Source organism: Schistocerca piceifrons, chromosome 7 (assembly GCF_021461385.2).
Source record: "Schistocerca piceifrons isolate TAMUIC-IGC-003096 chromosome 7, iqSchPice1.1, whole genome shotgun sequence".
Taxonomy (NCBI): domain Eukaryota; kingdom Metazoa; phylum Arthropoda; class Insecta; order Orthoptera; family Acrididae; genus Schistocerca; species Schistocerca piceifrons.
In genome coordinates, this window is record NC_060144.1 from 353627086 (window position 1) to 353643572 (window position 16487).

At 45.3% G+C, this 16487-nt stretch overlaps 1 protein-coding gene across 1 annotated transcript in view; it reads right to left on the reverse strand.

The window, feature by feature from the left end:
* Window positions 1-16487, reverse strand: part of LOC124805241 (glutathione S-transferase D7-like) — a 78774-nt gene that overhangs the window by 22327 nt on the left and 39960 nt on the right. The window contains exons 2-4 of the mRNA XM_047265749.1: window positions 13997-14151; window positions 9751-9809; window positions 9513-9654 (exon numbers count right to left, since the gene is read on the reverse strand). Coding sequence (XP_047121705.1) covers window positions 9513-9654; window positions 9751-9809; window positions 13997-14137 — 342 coding nt within the window. The 5' untranslated portion in view covers window positions 14138-14151. The remainder of the gene's footprint in view (window positions 1-9512; window positions 9655-9750; window positions 9810-13996; window positions 14152-16487) is intronic.

Sequence of the window (16487 nt, forward strand, 5' to 3'; positions counted from 1 at the left end):
CAAAATGAGCCACAGGTCTAACTTAGCACACCATGTCATCATTGTAATATCTGGATAGTCCTGAGCTGTGACAAATTTGTTGTTATGTACAAAACATATTTTTGTGTAGTTGAGCTGAACGTTTTCTCCTGCTAGTTTGTAAACACTGAGTCTCACTATGTTGCTGTGGCTTGAACACATGTGTCCTAACCATAGCAAATTAGCAAGATGCAGTATTTACAAACGAGCAGGAGGTCACAGCACAGGACTATCCAGACACTACAATGACGACATGGTGTACTAACGTAGACCTGTGGCTGATTTTGGTTGGTAGCCACAGGACACACACTATCTAAAAAGTACTAGTAAAATAAAATAAAAAAGCCACTGAGGACGCCACAACTGTTGTGAAACATGTTTGGGTCATAACACAAAACAATAATTCATGTACTTGCAAAAAGGTGGATCCTTCCTTAATTCATTATTATTTTTCTGCAAGCACGCGAACTGAACTCAAAATCTAATAAGATAGTTACGTAGTAATGTTTGTAAATCTACAAAAGTTTTAACTTTAGAACATATAATAATTCTGGAAGTATGGTTCGTGATACAGTCAAACACATGGAGTTACGCAGTTACGACCTATTATGACGTGAACGCTGGTGGGACTTGGTCACTTTCATAAGAGAAGAGAAAGTTCACACTGATTGTTGAACCGAACCTCGAAATAAGTTTAGCGGATTGTTGTGCAGTTGAGGATACTGATTTTGGGGTAACGTTTTATAAAAGCGTGGTAAATTTCTGGATTGGACAAACAAGTTGCTGATCTGGGTGCTTCACTGTACATCTATCACCCCAGGTCGGAAGTAATGAGATACATCAACAGCGAAAAGCGAAAGTGGCCTGCCAAATAAATCGAAACCCATCTTCATTTGTGCTATTTCTTGGTTTCTCTTTGAGATCTCATAGTGAAATTTTCAATTACTAAAACGTAGTCATCGTGTCTGGTCCACGAATGACTGCCTTGAGTTACAAGAAATGTTTCACTTCATGAACTTGAAGTTGATATTTCCATAGGATTGCTTTTTATTGATATCGCCAAACCGGTCCGCCATTTCTCTTACCAAATGATTCTCCCCTTGCATTAAGACACTCAATGAATCATATACATTATGTGATCAAAAGTATCCGGGCACCTGGCTGAAAATGACTTACAAGTTCGTGGCGCCCTCCATCGATAATGCCTGAATTCAGTATGGTGTTGGCCCACCCTTAGCCTTGATCACGGCTTTCACTATCGCAGGCATACGTTCAATCAGGTTCTGGAACGTTTCTTGGGGAATGGCAGCCCACTCTTCAAGGAGGTGCACTGAGGAGAGGTATCGACGTAGGTCGGTGAGGCCTGCCATGAAGTCGGCGTTCCAAAACATCCCAAAGGTGTTCTATAGGATTCAGGTCAGGGCTTTGTGCAAGTCAGTCGATTACAGGGATCTAACCACTCCACCACAGGCCGTGCATTGTGAACAGGTGCTCGATCGTCTTGAAAGATGCAATCGCCATCCCCGAATTGATATTCAACAGATGCAAGCAGGAATGTGCTTAAAACATCAATGTAGACCTGTGTTGTGATAGTGCCACCCAAAACAACAAAGGGTGCAAGCCTCCTCCACGAAAAACACGACCTCACCATAACACCACCACCTCCGAATTTTATTGTTGGCACTACACACTGGCACATGACGTTCACCGGACATTCGCCATATCCACACGTTGCCGCCGGATCGCCACATTGTGTACGGTGATTCGTCACCCCACATAACGTTTTTCCACTGTTTAATCGTCCAATGTTTACAGTCCTTACACCAAGCGAGGCGTCGTTTGGCATTTACCGGCGTGATGTGTGGCTTAGATCAGCCGCTCGACCATGAAATCCAAGTTTTCTCACCTCCCGCCTAACTGTCATAGTACTTGCAGTGGATCCCGATGCAGTTTGGAATTTCCGTGTGGTGGTCTGGACTGATGTCTGCCTATTACACATTACGGCCCTCTTCAACTGTCGGCGGTCTCTGTCAGTGAACAGACGAGGTCGGCCTGTACGCTTTTGTGCTGTACGTGTCCCTTCATGTCTCCACTTCACTATCACATCGGAAACAGTGGACTAGGGATGTTTAGGAGTGTGGAAATCTCACGTACAGACGTATGACACAAGTGACACCCAGTCACTTGACCACATTCGATGTCCGTGAGTTCCGTGGAACGCCCCATTGTGTTCTTTCACGATGTCTGATGACTACTAAGGTCGCTGATATGGAGTACCTGGCAGTAGGTGGCAGCACAATGCACCTATTATGAAAAACTTATGTTTTGAGGGGTGTCCGGATACTTTTGATCACACAGTATAATTAGTGACGTCGATCATAAAAGATTTTGTCACTGGTCTTCTCACTGTAAACTCAGTTTTTTTCCCTAATGGACTCTTTCAGTTCAGCCTGCATTCACCGTCGTTCATCAGAAGGAAATTGAGTCATACCCTCTTTCTGGTTAGTGCTGTAATGACGATCCAGTGAATGTGCCACTTCATACTAAGCAAGTTGCGTGGCCTTTAAGGGATTCGAAAAAATAATGTAATTTCCATTTGGCATTGAACGATGTGGCCTCTCCACTTTCCTTTTTTGTCATCGGTACAGACGCCAGCAGTATTTCTAATGAAGAACGTAATTGTAATTTAACGCAAACAGTACTGTCAGCAAAGTGCTCGACATCTGAAAAGCCGAGGGCTTTGCTCTACCGGTGTCCGGCTGCAGCATTCATTGTCCGCTTCCTCCTCACCCCTCAATCTCATTCGCCGCTGCGGCTCGGAGCGCTAAGTAGGAGAGCGAGAAAAAAAAATGTAATGCCACATTCTAAGAGGAGAGTACATTTGCAGATGTAGGCTACATCTGGTTTACACTGCCCAACAATTACTTATCCCACGTTTCCTTTTATTTCTCGCAGTCCTCGACGTTAAAGCCTGGGGGCATCGTGGTCCAGCGCCGCTCTGCAGTGCCTTCCCTGTGAGCAATGTGACCACTACATTGCTCCCCACAGCGGCGACTTCTCACTGCCATACATGCAGTTGCAACCACTTGGCAGATAGTTTCAGGCTTGTTTTTAGAAAGTGAGCCTTTCACCTTGCATTTTCTACCATACTGCTTCTCAATGGAAATGTGGCTACACACACATAAGACGCAAGTGAGCTCTAATTTCTCCTATCTTCGTGGCTCCTGTACGAGATGCACGTGGTGGCAGTACAAATGTTCTTCCGTCCGTCGCAAAATCCTGTTCTCTAAATTTTTCTAATAGTATTTCGAGAAAAGACAGTCTTCTTTCGCCGGCCGCGGTGGTCTAGGGGTTCTAGCCGCTCAGTCCGGAACCGCGCGACTGCTACGGTCGCAGGTTCGAATCCTGCCTCGGGCATGGATGTGTGTGATGTCCTTAGGTTAGTTAGGTTTAAGTAGTTCTAAGTTCTAGGGGACTGATGACCTCAGCTGTTAAGTCCCATAGCGCTCAGAGCCATTTTTGAACAGTCTTCTTTCCAGTGATTTCCATTTGAGTTTACGGGGCATTTCAAGAATACTCATGAGCTGATAGCAAAAATCGGTAACAAATCTGGCAGGACGCCTCGTAACAGCTACCAAGTCTTGATTGAATATGACCTGGTGGGGATCCAAATAGACGAACAGTACTCGGCAATTGGTCGTATAAGTGTTCTGTAGGCGTTCTCCTTTATAAATGAGCAACATTTTCTCGTAATTCTCCCAATACATCGAAATCGACCGTTCGCCTTCCCTAAAACTGACCTGACGTGCTTGTTCCATATCACGTCGCTTCGGAACGTTACACCAAGAGATTAATCGACGTGACTGTGTCAGGCACAGAGCTTATACCGTAACATTACATGATCGTTGTTCCTACTCATCTGCATTAACCCAGGAGTGGGCGCGTGGGGTACACCTGTCAGCCAGCGGTTTTACACTGTGATTATTTCCGTTACATTTAAAGTTGCAGCGTTCCCACGCTCAGTACCTTTCAAATCGGTGCATTGTTGAAGATCCGTTTACAGTTAACGTCAGTTGGACAGCTAAACACAGAGCAGCAGGACGTTGAAGTGAGTTGGGGTAAAACTGTCCACCACGCGCCTATCTACGTAAGAATTTCTTAAGGTAGGTGTTTTATTTTTTTAAACATTTTTCATAGTAAATTCGCTGTATGTACAATATTTAAAATTTTTATTAATCTGAATAAAACAACTATGTTAACTAGATTACTTACGCAGTCTTCAACACGTACTACACTCCTGGAAATTGAAATAAGAACACCGTGAATTCATTGTCCCAGGAAGGGGAAACTTTATTGACACATTCCTGGGGTCAGATACATCACATGATCACACTGACAGAACCACAGGCACATAGACACAGGCAACAGAGCATGCACAATGTCGGCACTAGTACAGTGTATATCCACCTTTCGCAGCAATGCAGGCTGCTATTCTCCCATGGAGACGATCGTAGAGATGCTGGATGTAGTCCTGTGGAACGGCTTGCCATGCCATTTCCACCTGGCGCCTCAGTTGGACCAGCGTTCGTGCTGGACGTGCAGACCGCGTGAGACGACGCTTCATCCAGTCCCAAACATGCTCAATGGGGGACAGATCCGGAGATCTTGCTGGCCAGGGTAGTTGACTTACACCTTCTAGAGCACGTTGGGTGGCACGGGATACATGCGGACGTGCATTGTCCTGTTGGAACAGCAAGTTCCCTTGCCGGTCTAGGAATGGTAGAACGATGGGTTCGATGACGGTTTGGATGTACCGTGCACTATTCAGTGTCCCCTAGACGATCACCAGTGGTGTACGGCCAGTGTAGGAGATCGCTCCCCACACCATGATGCCGGGTGTTGGCCCTGTGTGCTTCGGTCGTATGCAGTCCTGATTGTGGCGCTCACCTGCACGGCGCCAAACACGCATACGACCATCATTGGCACCAAGGCAGAAGCGACTCTCATCGCTGAAGACGACACGTCTCCATTCGTCCCTCCATTCACGCCTGTCGCGACACCACTGGAGGCGGTCTGCACGATGTTGGGGCGTGAGCGGAAGACGGCCTAACGGTGTGCGGGACCGTAGCCCAGCTTCATGGAGACGGTTGCGAATGGTCCTCGCCGATACCCCAGGAGCAACAGTGTCCCTAATTTGCTGGGAAGTGGCGGTGCGGTCCCCTACGGCACTGCGTAGGATCCTACGGTCTTGGCGTGCATCCGTGCGTCGCTGCGGTCCGGTCCCAGGTCGACGGGCACGTGCACCTTCCGCCGACCACTGGCGACAACATCGATGTACTGTGGAGACCTCACGCCCCACGTGTTGAGCAATTCGGCGGTACGTCCACCCGGCCTCCCGCATGCCCACTATACGCCCTCGCTCAAAGTCCGTCAACTGCACATACGGTTCACGTCCACGCTGTCGCGGCATGCTACCAGTGTTAAAGACTGCGATGGAGCTCCGTATGCCACGGCAAACTGGCTGACACTGACGGCGGCGGTGCACAAATGCTGCGCAGCTAGCGCCATTCGACGGCCAACACCGCGGTTCCTGGTGTGTCCGCTGTGCCGTGCGTGTGATCATTGCTTGTACAGCCCTCTCGCAGTGTCCGGAGCAAGTATGGTGGGTCTGACACACCGGTGTCAATGTGTTCTTTTTTCCATTTCCAGGAGTGTATAATTTACAGAAACTGATACTCATAAATATGTTTTTATTTTAGTGATGTCAGATCCGAAGAAAAGAAGAGTGGATGTGCCTTCCGACCCTGAAGTGTGGATAAGGTGCTCGAAAACGATGCAGAGAGTGATGAAAATGACGTATTTGATTCTGAAGAATCTAATTCAAATGAAGATGGTCATCTAATGGAAAGCGATCATGATAGCGAAACTGAACAATCTGCAGATGAATACGATAATAAGAACTGTGAGTCTAGTATTTCCTTTTATCTTGGGAAGGACAGTAAAACAAAACGGTCTCAGTCTTTTCCTAAAAGAACAAGGTCAGAGAATATAATAACTCATTTACCTGGCCCCACTATGCATGCATCTGCAATACTTTCAGAAAGTTATAAGATTTTTTCTTAGACAGCAGTGTTTACAAAACTATAGTTAACTGCAGAAATAGTTACGTAAGAAATTTGAAAAGCAAATTTCAGAGACATGGAGATGCTAGATTCACTGATGAGACTGAAAAAAGAGCACTTTTCGGTATACTCTACCTAATAGGAACCCTAAGAAGTTCTAAAAAAAAAAAAAACACTGAATTACGGCAAGGTGCACGTGTTCTACTGCGCATAAATTCAACAGTTACACGACAAGACAATCCCAGAGAAGGTTCCATAGGACGTGGTTACGAGTGTGGAAGGCAGAAAGACAAGTCAACTAGAAAATGTCATAAATGTGAAAAGTGGACGTGTTCGCCCCATTTGCAAAGCGTATGTGTTAGCTGTCTCTGAAATAAATTATTGAAATATATTTTTGGATATCTGTGTTTTATTTCCATCTCTATACATATAGAAACATAGAAAAAGAAACTAAAGAACATTTGATAATCATTGCAATGAGTAATTAAGAAACACAAATGGGGGACAGGAGTCCCCCACGCGCCTAACCCCGTAACGATATAGCACGCGCCTACTGCAGTGATAACTTACATTTTCCAGCATTTATACCAAGCTACAGTTCATCGTACAAAACAGAATTTCTGTTAGATTCATCCCGTATACTCCTAGAGCAACTCAACGACACTTTTGCATACATCAGAGCAGTAGAAGCAAACAGTCGCCGATTGCTGCTTACAGTCGGTTCAGTGCACTTAGGGTGGGGTGTCGCCAAAAGATGTCAGTTACTCTGTTAATGTGCAACATAACTTCCGGAAGACGAAATTCGTGTGTCGTAGACCGATATCCGACGACGAGTTTACATGTTAAACTCTGAATTTCTTTTGGTAACCCAGTCAAACGTTTCTTCTTGAATCGACAATTGTAAATACCATGGCTTCTGGAAATCAGCTGTTTTGGTGTTCTGTGTGGTAAGGACGATGGCTGTTTCCCTTCAGTCAAATGTAACTCAGTCTAATATTTCCTACTACATCTTTGTTGCACAAGAAAAAAAGACGGAAAATGAGCAAGTTTCAAAAACGTTCAGCATTTACATGGGATACAAAGTCGAATGTGGAAGTGGGTATTCTGCAGTTAGAACTGCTTTTCAGAATCGATACTAGTTATTTTTTACAAGATCAGCCAGAAGCAGTATTGGAAAATCGGTTTACGAAGAGCGGTTTTTGGAGCCCCTTGTAAATGTAATACCCGCATGCTGACGTTCACTTAAGAAACCAGCCAAGACGTGGAGGGGGTGGGGGAGGGGGCAAGACGTAGGGGGATTGGGTCAAATGTTAGCTCCGAGTAACAGCTGGAAGTAGACTAACTACGCTAAAATCGGGGAAAAAAAGCTGGACAGAAGTCGGTTTTGCGTCTCGTACAAGACAAATTATCACACCTACCCACAGATTATACAAGAGTCCAAGAACATCTTTTTAATATAGTCTGTTTGTTCATTATAAGTGTCACACTGAAAATCATAAGCGTCCTATTGTTGCCACTGATAATTTCTACATTTTTTTAGACCCATTTACATCATATTAAACACGCCCGGAAAAGAGATTGTTTTATTGAGACAGATTCTGCATTTCCGGAATGCTGAAAGGCGCTGACACAGTGCAGCATCGTCAACTGCTAATAAAGATACGATCGTACGGAGTATCTTCAGAGACATGTGATTTCCTCCAGGAATATTTGACGAATGAAGCCCAGTATGTTACACTGGACTGTGAAAGCTCTACAGAAACAAAAGTAACATCACGTGTGCCCTGTGAAAGCGTAATAGGACCTCCGATGCTTTCAATCTACATGATCTATTGAATACATGAACTATTTACCAGCTAGGATCAGCAGCACTGTAAGGTTGTACAGAAAAGTATCATCACTGGACAATCGTAACAAATTTCAGAAAAATCTGAACAATATTTCCCCTAGGTATAGTTAATGTGTACAAGGTGGATAGGTATAATACGCAACAAATTGATTTATTTGTTTAAATTTTCATTAATGGGTAACTCGCTAAAGTCGTTCCTAAGCTTCAAAAAGGTCTGCCTTGGTTGACACCGGATATTAGCCGGATGCCAGCCACTTCACGCTCTATTTATGTGATATGTGAACTTGTGCTGACGAAGTAACGCCACGGACAAACATCGCTAACGATGTCAATCAACTATACAGGACGAAACCAATCACAGGAACAGAATCGGTCACGTGGGGTGCTGGGGGCGGCCTGAGGAGTGTGGCCGAGTGAAGTTCCCTGTTCTCAGGCAGCTCTCAGACCTTCAGACCTTCCTTCCGCTCCTCTCTGGCCATGAGGGCCCCACCTTGTACAAAAGATTTCGGACTTCATTTCTGTATTCCTTAAGGATAGACAACCAAACATGCTATGATTCAGTTTCAGTAGTAAACTATGGCATTTCTGGTTCCACACCCTGCAGACATTTCCTAAACAGCGGATGCCCAACCGCTTCTGAAGGCCTTCCTACCGGCCAAATCTTCAAGCACTTGCACAGATAGCAGCGCTCATTAAAGCTGGACACGTGTGAGATAATAGCCTCAATAAAGATAACGAATTAGATATTATCCTATTACAAGGTTAGCGATGAACATCTTCAGCATCTTACACGATATAGAGCGATGTGGAATAGGACGTCCATGTAAAATCAATATGGTGAAGGGAAAATGCAATGCATGTGTAAAGGAAATCACATAATAGGCAGTAGCAGCGTGCATTAGGACACAGTGCATGCGCAAAACGATACAAAGCTTAAGTTATTGCAAGTTTGTGTCCGATGGGCTCCACGATTATTGTCCGAAGACGGTAACCTACAGAGAAGAACCATCGGCCAAAATCTTCAGAGATTTCAAAATGAAGGTGATGGTTTTTGGACGAGTATTGTGATAGGCGATGAAAGCTGTAAGGATGGGAAGCTAACACCACGAGACGGCGAAGGATATTCAGAAAGCAGGGCATCACTGTCTTCATGCAGCTGGAACATAGTTCTGTCGGAAGGGTATGTTCAGACTTGCAGAACATTGGCGAAACCGTGTGCAAAGAAATGGAGATTATGTTGAAAAGTGAGAGAAATATCTCTAGATTACGATGATGCACTTGGCTTCTTTTTAAAAAAATTAAGAGATTTAAAAATTGTTGCTCATTACTTTTAGCATGATAATTCCACGTTTTTGCTTTCGTGAAGTGAAAAGTTTGATACTTTATACCCTTGAACTTTTACAGGCAGATTCCAATGTTCGCATCACTTTGAAATTTTAGCAAGATTCATTCAAATAACTGTTCGCTTCGTTCATAACATGTTTTGTAACAAAACCTTGCAAAATCTATATAAACACACTTACTGTTGTAGCCCTTAGACGAGGAAGAAGTACTGTCGCTTCGAAATACAGTCTCTGGTCGACCAGCGCCCTCTGCTTCACATCCCTCGGATAGAGAGACTCATCCTTTCCGTAGCGTGACACCAGGTAAGTGGCGATTACGTGGCTGCCACAAGCGGAACATTATTACAGCGTTACAGAGATTGTGAGAATGGAATAATGGAGAATATGAGACGACACAGAAAATCACCGCTGGACATACCTGTCGTGAAGAATCAAACCATTGTCGTCCATGGCTGGTACCATGTGTTCTGGATTTATCTGAAATAAAAGAGGCAGTATTTAGTAAAAATCAGAGCATTGGGGACTAACAAAGTCAAATGAATACTAAAATACTAGACTGTTTCACTGGTTCAAATGGCTCTGAGCACTATGGGACTTAACATTTGAGGTCATCAGTCCCCTAGAACTTAGGACTACTTAAACCTAAATAACCTAAGGACATCACACACACCCATGACCGAGGTAGGATTCGAACCTGCGACCGTAGTAGTCGCGCGGTTCCGGTCTGAAGGGCTAGAACCGCTCGGCCACAGCGGCCGGTTGTTTCACTAGTGACTGGCGGAAATCTCATAGCATGTCTACGATAGCTTGGTGTCGACAGTGTTTCACTACCAGACATGGATGTAGCTGCAGAAGAAGAAGGCAGCTCGTGGCTGCAAGAAACTCTTTATTGCTGTTTATTTACGGTCATTCAGACTTCGATGCTGCTAGTGTTGATCCCTGGCGTGCACGACAGATACACCAACACTTTGTCTCTCGGTGTGTTTAGCTCTCAATCTGCTCTGGCCAGCAGTGGCGCAGGCCGTCTGCTGCCGTTACTGCTGTATCCGAGTATGTGTCGAATTTACCACCTGTAGCACGATGGCCAAGAGTCGGCTGCCGTCACCGAGAAAGCGGCGGACAGCATCTTGCCCCAATGTCACAGGGCAGAGGAGTCCTCGTTTTGGACCCTGGCACATTCAGAGATGCATGGATCCCAGCATCGCAGACCTTTGAAGGTGGCAGAGTGCAGAGCTGCCCACACACCCAGTCAGGCAGCAGTCGAAGGCTGGTGCTAGAGAAAGATGGCTACCTTCCATTCCTGGATGTTTTGGTTAAACGGAAAGGTGACGGCTCGGTGGGACATTCTGTCTATCGTAAGCCCACTCTCACTGATTTGTACTTGCATTCTTCTAGTTGCCATCATCCATCCCAGACCATCAGTGTACTTAAAACCGTTGTGCATAGGGAACATGCGGTGTCGGATGCAGAGAATTTGCCTAAAGAACTTGCACATTCAAGGGCGGTGTTCAGAGACAATGGATACTCGACCCGGCTAAGTAACAGGGCCTTCTCAACTAGAGCCAGGAACCGGGAAGTGAATACAGAGGAGAACGCACCAGCCAAGTCCCTAGCTTTTCTTCCTTTCGTTGGAAATATCCCCTTCAAGATAGCGAGGATTCTTAATAATTTTCATGTGAAAGTGCTTTTTCGTCCTCCTTCTAAGATTTAGGATTTGCTGGGATCGGTGAAGGATGATTTGCTACTGCGGGAGGTGGCAATTTACAAAATACCGTGTCAATGTGGTATGGCCTATATACACTACTGGCCATTAACATTGCTGCACCACGAAGATGACGTGCTACAGACGCGAAATTTAACCGACGGGAAGAAGATGCTGTGATATGCAAATGATTAGCTTTTCAGAGCATTCACACAAGGTTGGCGCCGGTGGCGACTCCTACAACGTGCTGACATGAGGAAAGTTTCCAACCGATTTATCATACACAAACAGCAGTTGACCGGTGTTGCCTGGTGAAATGTTGTTGCGATGCCTCGTGTAAGGAGGAGAAATGTGTACCATCATGTTTCCGACTTTGATAAACGTCGGATTGTAGCCTATCGCGATTGCGGTTTATCGTATAGCGACATTGCAGCTCGCGTTGGTCGAGATGCAGTGACTGTTAGCAGAATATGGAATCGGTAGGTTCAGGAGGGTAATACGGAACGCCGTGCTGGATCCCAAAGGCCTCGCATCACTTGCAGTCGAAATGACAGGCATCTTATCCGCATGGCTGTAAAGGATCGTGCAGCAACGTCTCGATCACTGTGCCAACAGATGGGGACGTTTGCAAGACAGCAACCATCTGCACGAACAGTTCGACGACGTTTGCAGCAGCATGGACTATCAGCTCGGAGACCATGGCTGCGGTTACCCTTGACGCTGCATCACAGACAGGAGCGCCTGCGATGGTGTACTCAACGACGAACCTGGGTGCACGAATGGCAAAACGTCATTTTTTCGGATAAATCAAGATTCTGTTTATAGCACCATGATGGTCGCATCCGTGTTTGGCGATATCGCGGTGAACGCACATTGGAAGCCTGTATGCGTCATCGCCATACTGGCGACCACCCGGCGTGGTGGTATGGGGTGCCATTGGTTACACGTCTCGGTCACCTCTTGTTCGCATTGATGGCTTTATGAACAGTGGACGTTACATTTCAGATTTGTTACGACCCGTGGCTCTACCTTTTATTCGATCCCTGCGAAACCCTACATTTCAGCAGGATAATGCACGACCGCGTGTTGCAGGTCCTGTACGGGCCTTTCTGGATACAGAAAATGTTCGACTGCTGCCCTGGCCAGCACATTCTCCAGATCTCTCACCAATTGAAAACGTCTGGTCAATGGTGGCCGAGAAACTGTCTCGTCACAATACGCTAGTCACTACTCTTGATGAACTGTGTTATCGTGTTGAGTTGCATGGGCAGCTGCACCTGTACGCGCCATCCAAGCTCTGTTTGACTCAATGCCCAGGCGTATCAAGGCCGTTATTACGTCCGGAGGTGGTGTTCTGGGTACTTATTTCTCAGTAGCTATGCACCCAAATTGCGTGAAAATGTAATCACATGTCAGTTCTAGTATAATATATTTGTCCATGAATACCCGTTTATCATCTGCATTTATTCTTGGTTTTTTTGTGGTTTTAGGGCGCAAAACTTCTATGGTCATTAGCGCCCAATTTATTCTTGGTGCAGCAATTTTAATGGCCAGTAGTGTAGTAGGACAGACAACGCGTACAGTGGAAGAGCGTTGTACAGAACATCAACGCTGCACTCGCCTACTGCAACCCAGTAAGTCTGCAGTTGCGGAACATTGTATTTCTAACGGACATTCAATGGAGGACGACAAAACTTCGATTTTGGCCACAGCAACATCTTTTTGGGACTCCATTATCAAAGAATCCGTTGAAATAAGCATTGCGGGAAATCTAATGAACCGTGACAGTGGTTACCAATTGAACAACGCATGGAATCCCGTCATCTCCGAAATTTTCTCGAGACGAAGACGCCAGAAGACCTCGATAGCTGCGGCCAGCGACAATACCGACAGCAGCTGAGTATTGCAGTTCCACCAGCGAGGGCGCTATCGCTGGGTGGTGTGGTCCTCCTGTGTCCGCGACTGCTACGCATGCGCGGCTGTACTATCAGCTCACTATGTAAGACGGAACGGAGAACGCCTTCGTGAGTCCTCGTTCGGCTCACCTGATGATGGCAGGCAGTCGTCCAGCAGAAATATCGTGCAATCAAGTTTACGTCGACCGGCTGCAAACCCGAACTCATTTTGAACACTGTATATGTGGCTCATACACGATGATGCACCAGAAGATTTTCGCAGCAACATGCGTGTGCATTTGAAAATTCCGTCCAAGACAGTTTCGATTGGTCGGAGAGGCCCCACATGTTTGCCTGTACATTCTCCAGACCTCAGTTGACTAATGTTTTCACTAAGATTCTTGAAGGAACTGATGGTCGACGTCACTCACGTCGTATTTTATAACATTACTGATACCGTCAATAATGTTTCAAATTTATCATACTTCATGTGATTCATTCATTTAGGTACTGTGAAATCATAATCATAATTATTTGTAAAAAAATAATGAAGTATGTGTAAAACGCGATGGTATGAGTTGTACGTCCTGAAGTTGTCTCGTACGCAACTCTTTAAAAAGCAGTCATGGCGACAACAAACTGAGTTACGTGACGTAGTACGAAAACAATGAGATTTATAAATAATAACTAGGAGGAAATACATCAGTTATCGACTATTTAAGTATTTTACTAAAATACATTTATAGCCTTCCAGTTGAATTAAAAAGGATCCACGAACAAAGAAAATTTCAATAAATTACAGTCCTTTCCATCTTTCTACTTTCTCCATGGAAGAATGTGTAAACATGTGTGTGTGTGTGTGTGTGTGTGTGTGTGTGTGTGTGTGTGTGTGTGTGTGTGTCTGTTTAAAAACGCAGAACTAATTTTTAATTTTATATAAATACGACTCGTTACTGTAAATAAATAGCACACAACCATAAGAGAATGAATGAGCCACTTAATACGGATCTGCTGTTTAGGAGTCTTGAAGGACACAACAAATATTTACTACACTACTAGTGTCTTACCTTAAGATACTCCTCTTGTAAGTGTTCATTCTTGAACAGATCGATGATTTTCACGGTGACATCGATCCCAAGAGCCTTAGCAACAGTCAAGGCTACTCGGGACGGTGGGCTGGGAGGAAAGTGATACAGAACTACAGGCATGATTCACGGGTCGTCTGAAAACAAGCAAAATATATGATACCTTTATGAGAAAGGTGACAGGAAATTTCTAAGAAACTATCACATAATTTCTCTGCAACAAATTTGTCCATAATATTTCAGAAGGTAATGTGCTCAAGAGAGTAACACTGAAGTACAGACAATTTACTTACGGAGTCACAGTTGGGACTTTAACAGGATTGCTCAACTGAGAACGGCATTTCTATATTTACTCACCAAGTGCACTCTGAACACAAAAAAAAGAAAAAAAACGCACTACGGAGGAATTATCCGAATGGGAGGAACTCGGTAGAAGTGATGCACACTACTGGCCATTAAAATTGCTACACCACGAAGATGATGTGCTACAGACGAGAAATTTAACCGAAGGGAAGAAGATCCTGTGATATGCAAATGATTAGCTTTTCAGAGCATTCACACAAGGTTGGCGCCGGTGGCGACACCTACAACGTGCTGACATGAGGAAAGTTTCCAACCGATTTCTCATACACAAACAGCAGTTGACCGGCGTTACCTGCTGAAACGTTGTTGTGACGTCTCGTGTAAGGAGGAGAAATGCGTACCATCACGTTTCCGACTTATAAAGTTCGGATTGTAGCCTATCGCGATTGCGGTTTATCGTATCGCAACATTGCTGCGTTGGTCGAGATCCAATGACTGTTAGCAGAATATGGAATCGGTGGGTAGAAGAGGGTAATACGGAACGCTGTGCTCGATCCCAACGGCCTCGTATCAATAGCAGTCAAGATGACGGGCATCTTATCCCCAAGGCTGTAACGGATCATGCAGCCACGTCTCGATCCCTGAGTCAACAGATGGGGACGTTTGCGAGACAACCATCTGCACGAACAGTTCGACGACGTTTGCAGCAGCATGGACCATCAGCTCGGAGACCATGGCTACGGTTACCCTTGACGCTGCATCACAGACAGGAGCGCCTGCGATGGTGTACTCAACGACGAACCTGGCTGCACGAATGGCAAAACGTCATTTTTTCGGATGAATCCAGGTTCTGTTTACAGCATCATGATGGTCGCATCCGTGTTTGCCGACATCGCGGTGAACGCACATTAGAAGCGTGTATTCGTCATCGCCATAAAGGAGTATCACCCGGCGTGATGGTATGGGGTGCCATTGTTTACACGTCTCGGTCACCTCTTGTTCGCATTGACGGCACTTTGAACAGTGTACGTTACATTTCAGATGTGTTACGACCCGTGGCTCTATCCTTCATTCGATCCCTGCGAAATCCTACATTTCAGCAGGATAATGCACGACCACATGTTGCAGAATCTGTACGGGCCTTTCTGGATACAGAAAATGTTCGACTGCTGCCCTGACCAGCACATTTTCCAATTATCTCACTAATTGAAAACGTCTGGTCAATGGTGGCCGAGAAACTGGCTCGTCACAATACGCCAGTCACTACTCTTGATGAACTGTGGTATCGTGTTGAAGCTGTATGGGCAGCTGTACCGGTACACACCACCCTGGCCAGCACATTTTCCAATTATCTCACTAACTGAAAACGTCTGGTCAATGGTGGCCGAGAAACTGGCTCGTCACAATACGCCAGTCACTACTCTTGATGAACTGCGGTATCGTGTTGAAACTGCATGGGCAGCTGCACCTGTACACGCCATCCAAGCTCTGTTTGACTCAATGCCCAAGCGTATCAAGGCCGTTATTACGGCCAGAGGTGGTTGTTCTGGGTACTTATTTCTCAGGATCTATGCACCCAAATTGCGTGAAAATGTAATCGCATGTCAGTTCTAATATAATATATTTCTTCAATGAATACCTTTTTATCATCTGCATTTCTTCTTGGTTTAGCAATTTTAGTGACTAGTAGCGTATATGTGCAAATAAACAAATGAATACAATGTCAGAAAAATGGATGGTTTATTTAAGAGAAAGAGCTTCACAAACTGAGTAAGTCAATAACGCGTTGTTCTACCTCTGGCTCTTACGCAAGCAGCTATTCAGCTTGGCATTGGTTAATAGAGTTCCTGGACTTCCTCCTGAGGGATATCGTATCAAATTCTGTCCAATTGGCGCGTCAGATCGTCAAAATCCGGAGATGGTTGGAGGGCTCTGACCATAATGTTCCAAACGTCCTGAATTGGGGAGAGATCCGGTGATCTTGCTGGCCGAGGTAAGATTTGGCAAGCACGAAGACAAGCAGTGAAGGGCAACATAACGGAGTATAGAATATTGTCGACGTGTCGCTATGCTGCAAGGGTGCCGCGGCTGACAACCAAAGGGGTCCTAGTATGAAAAGAAATGGCATCCCAGACCATCGCTCCTAATTGTCGTACGTATATCAGGCGAC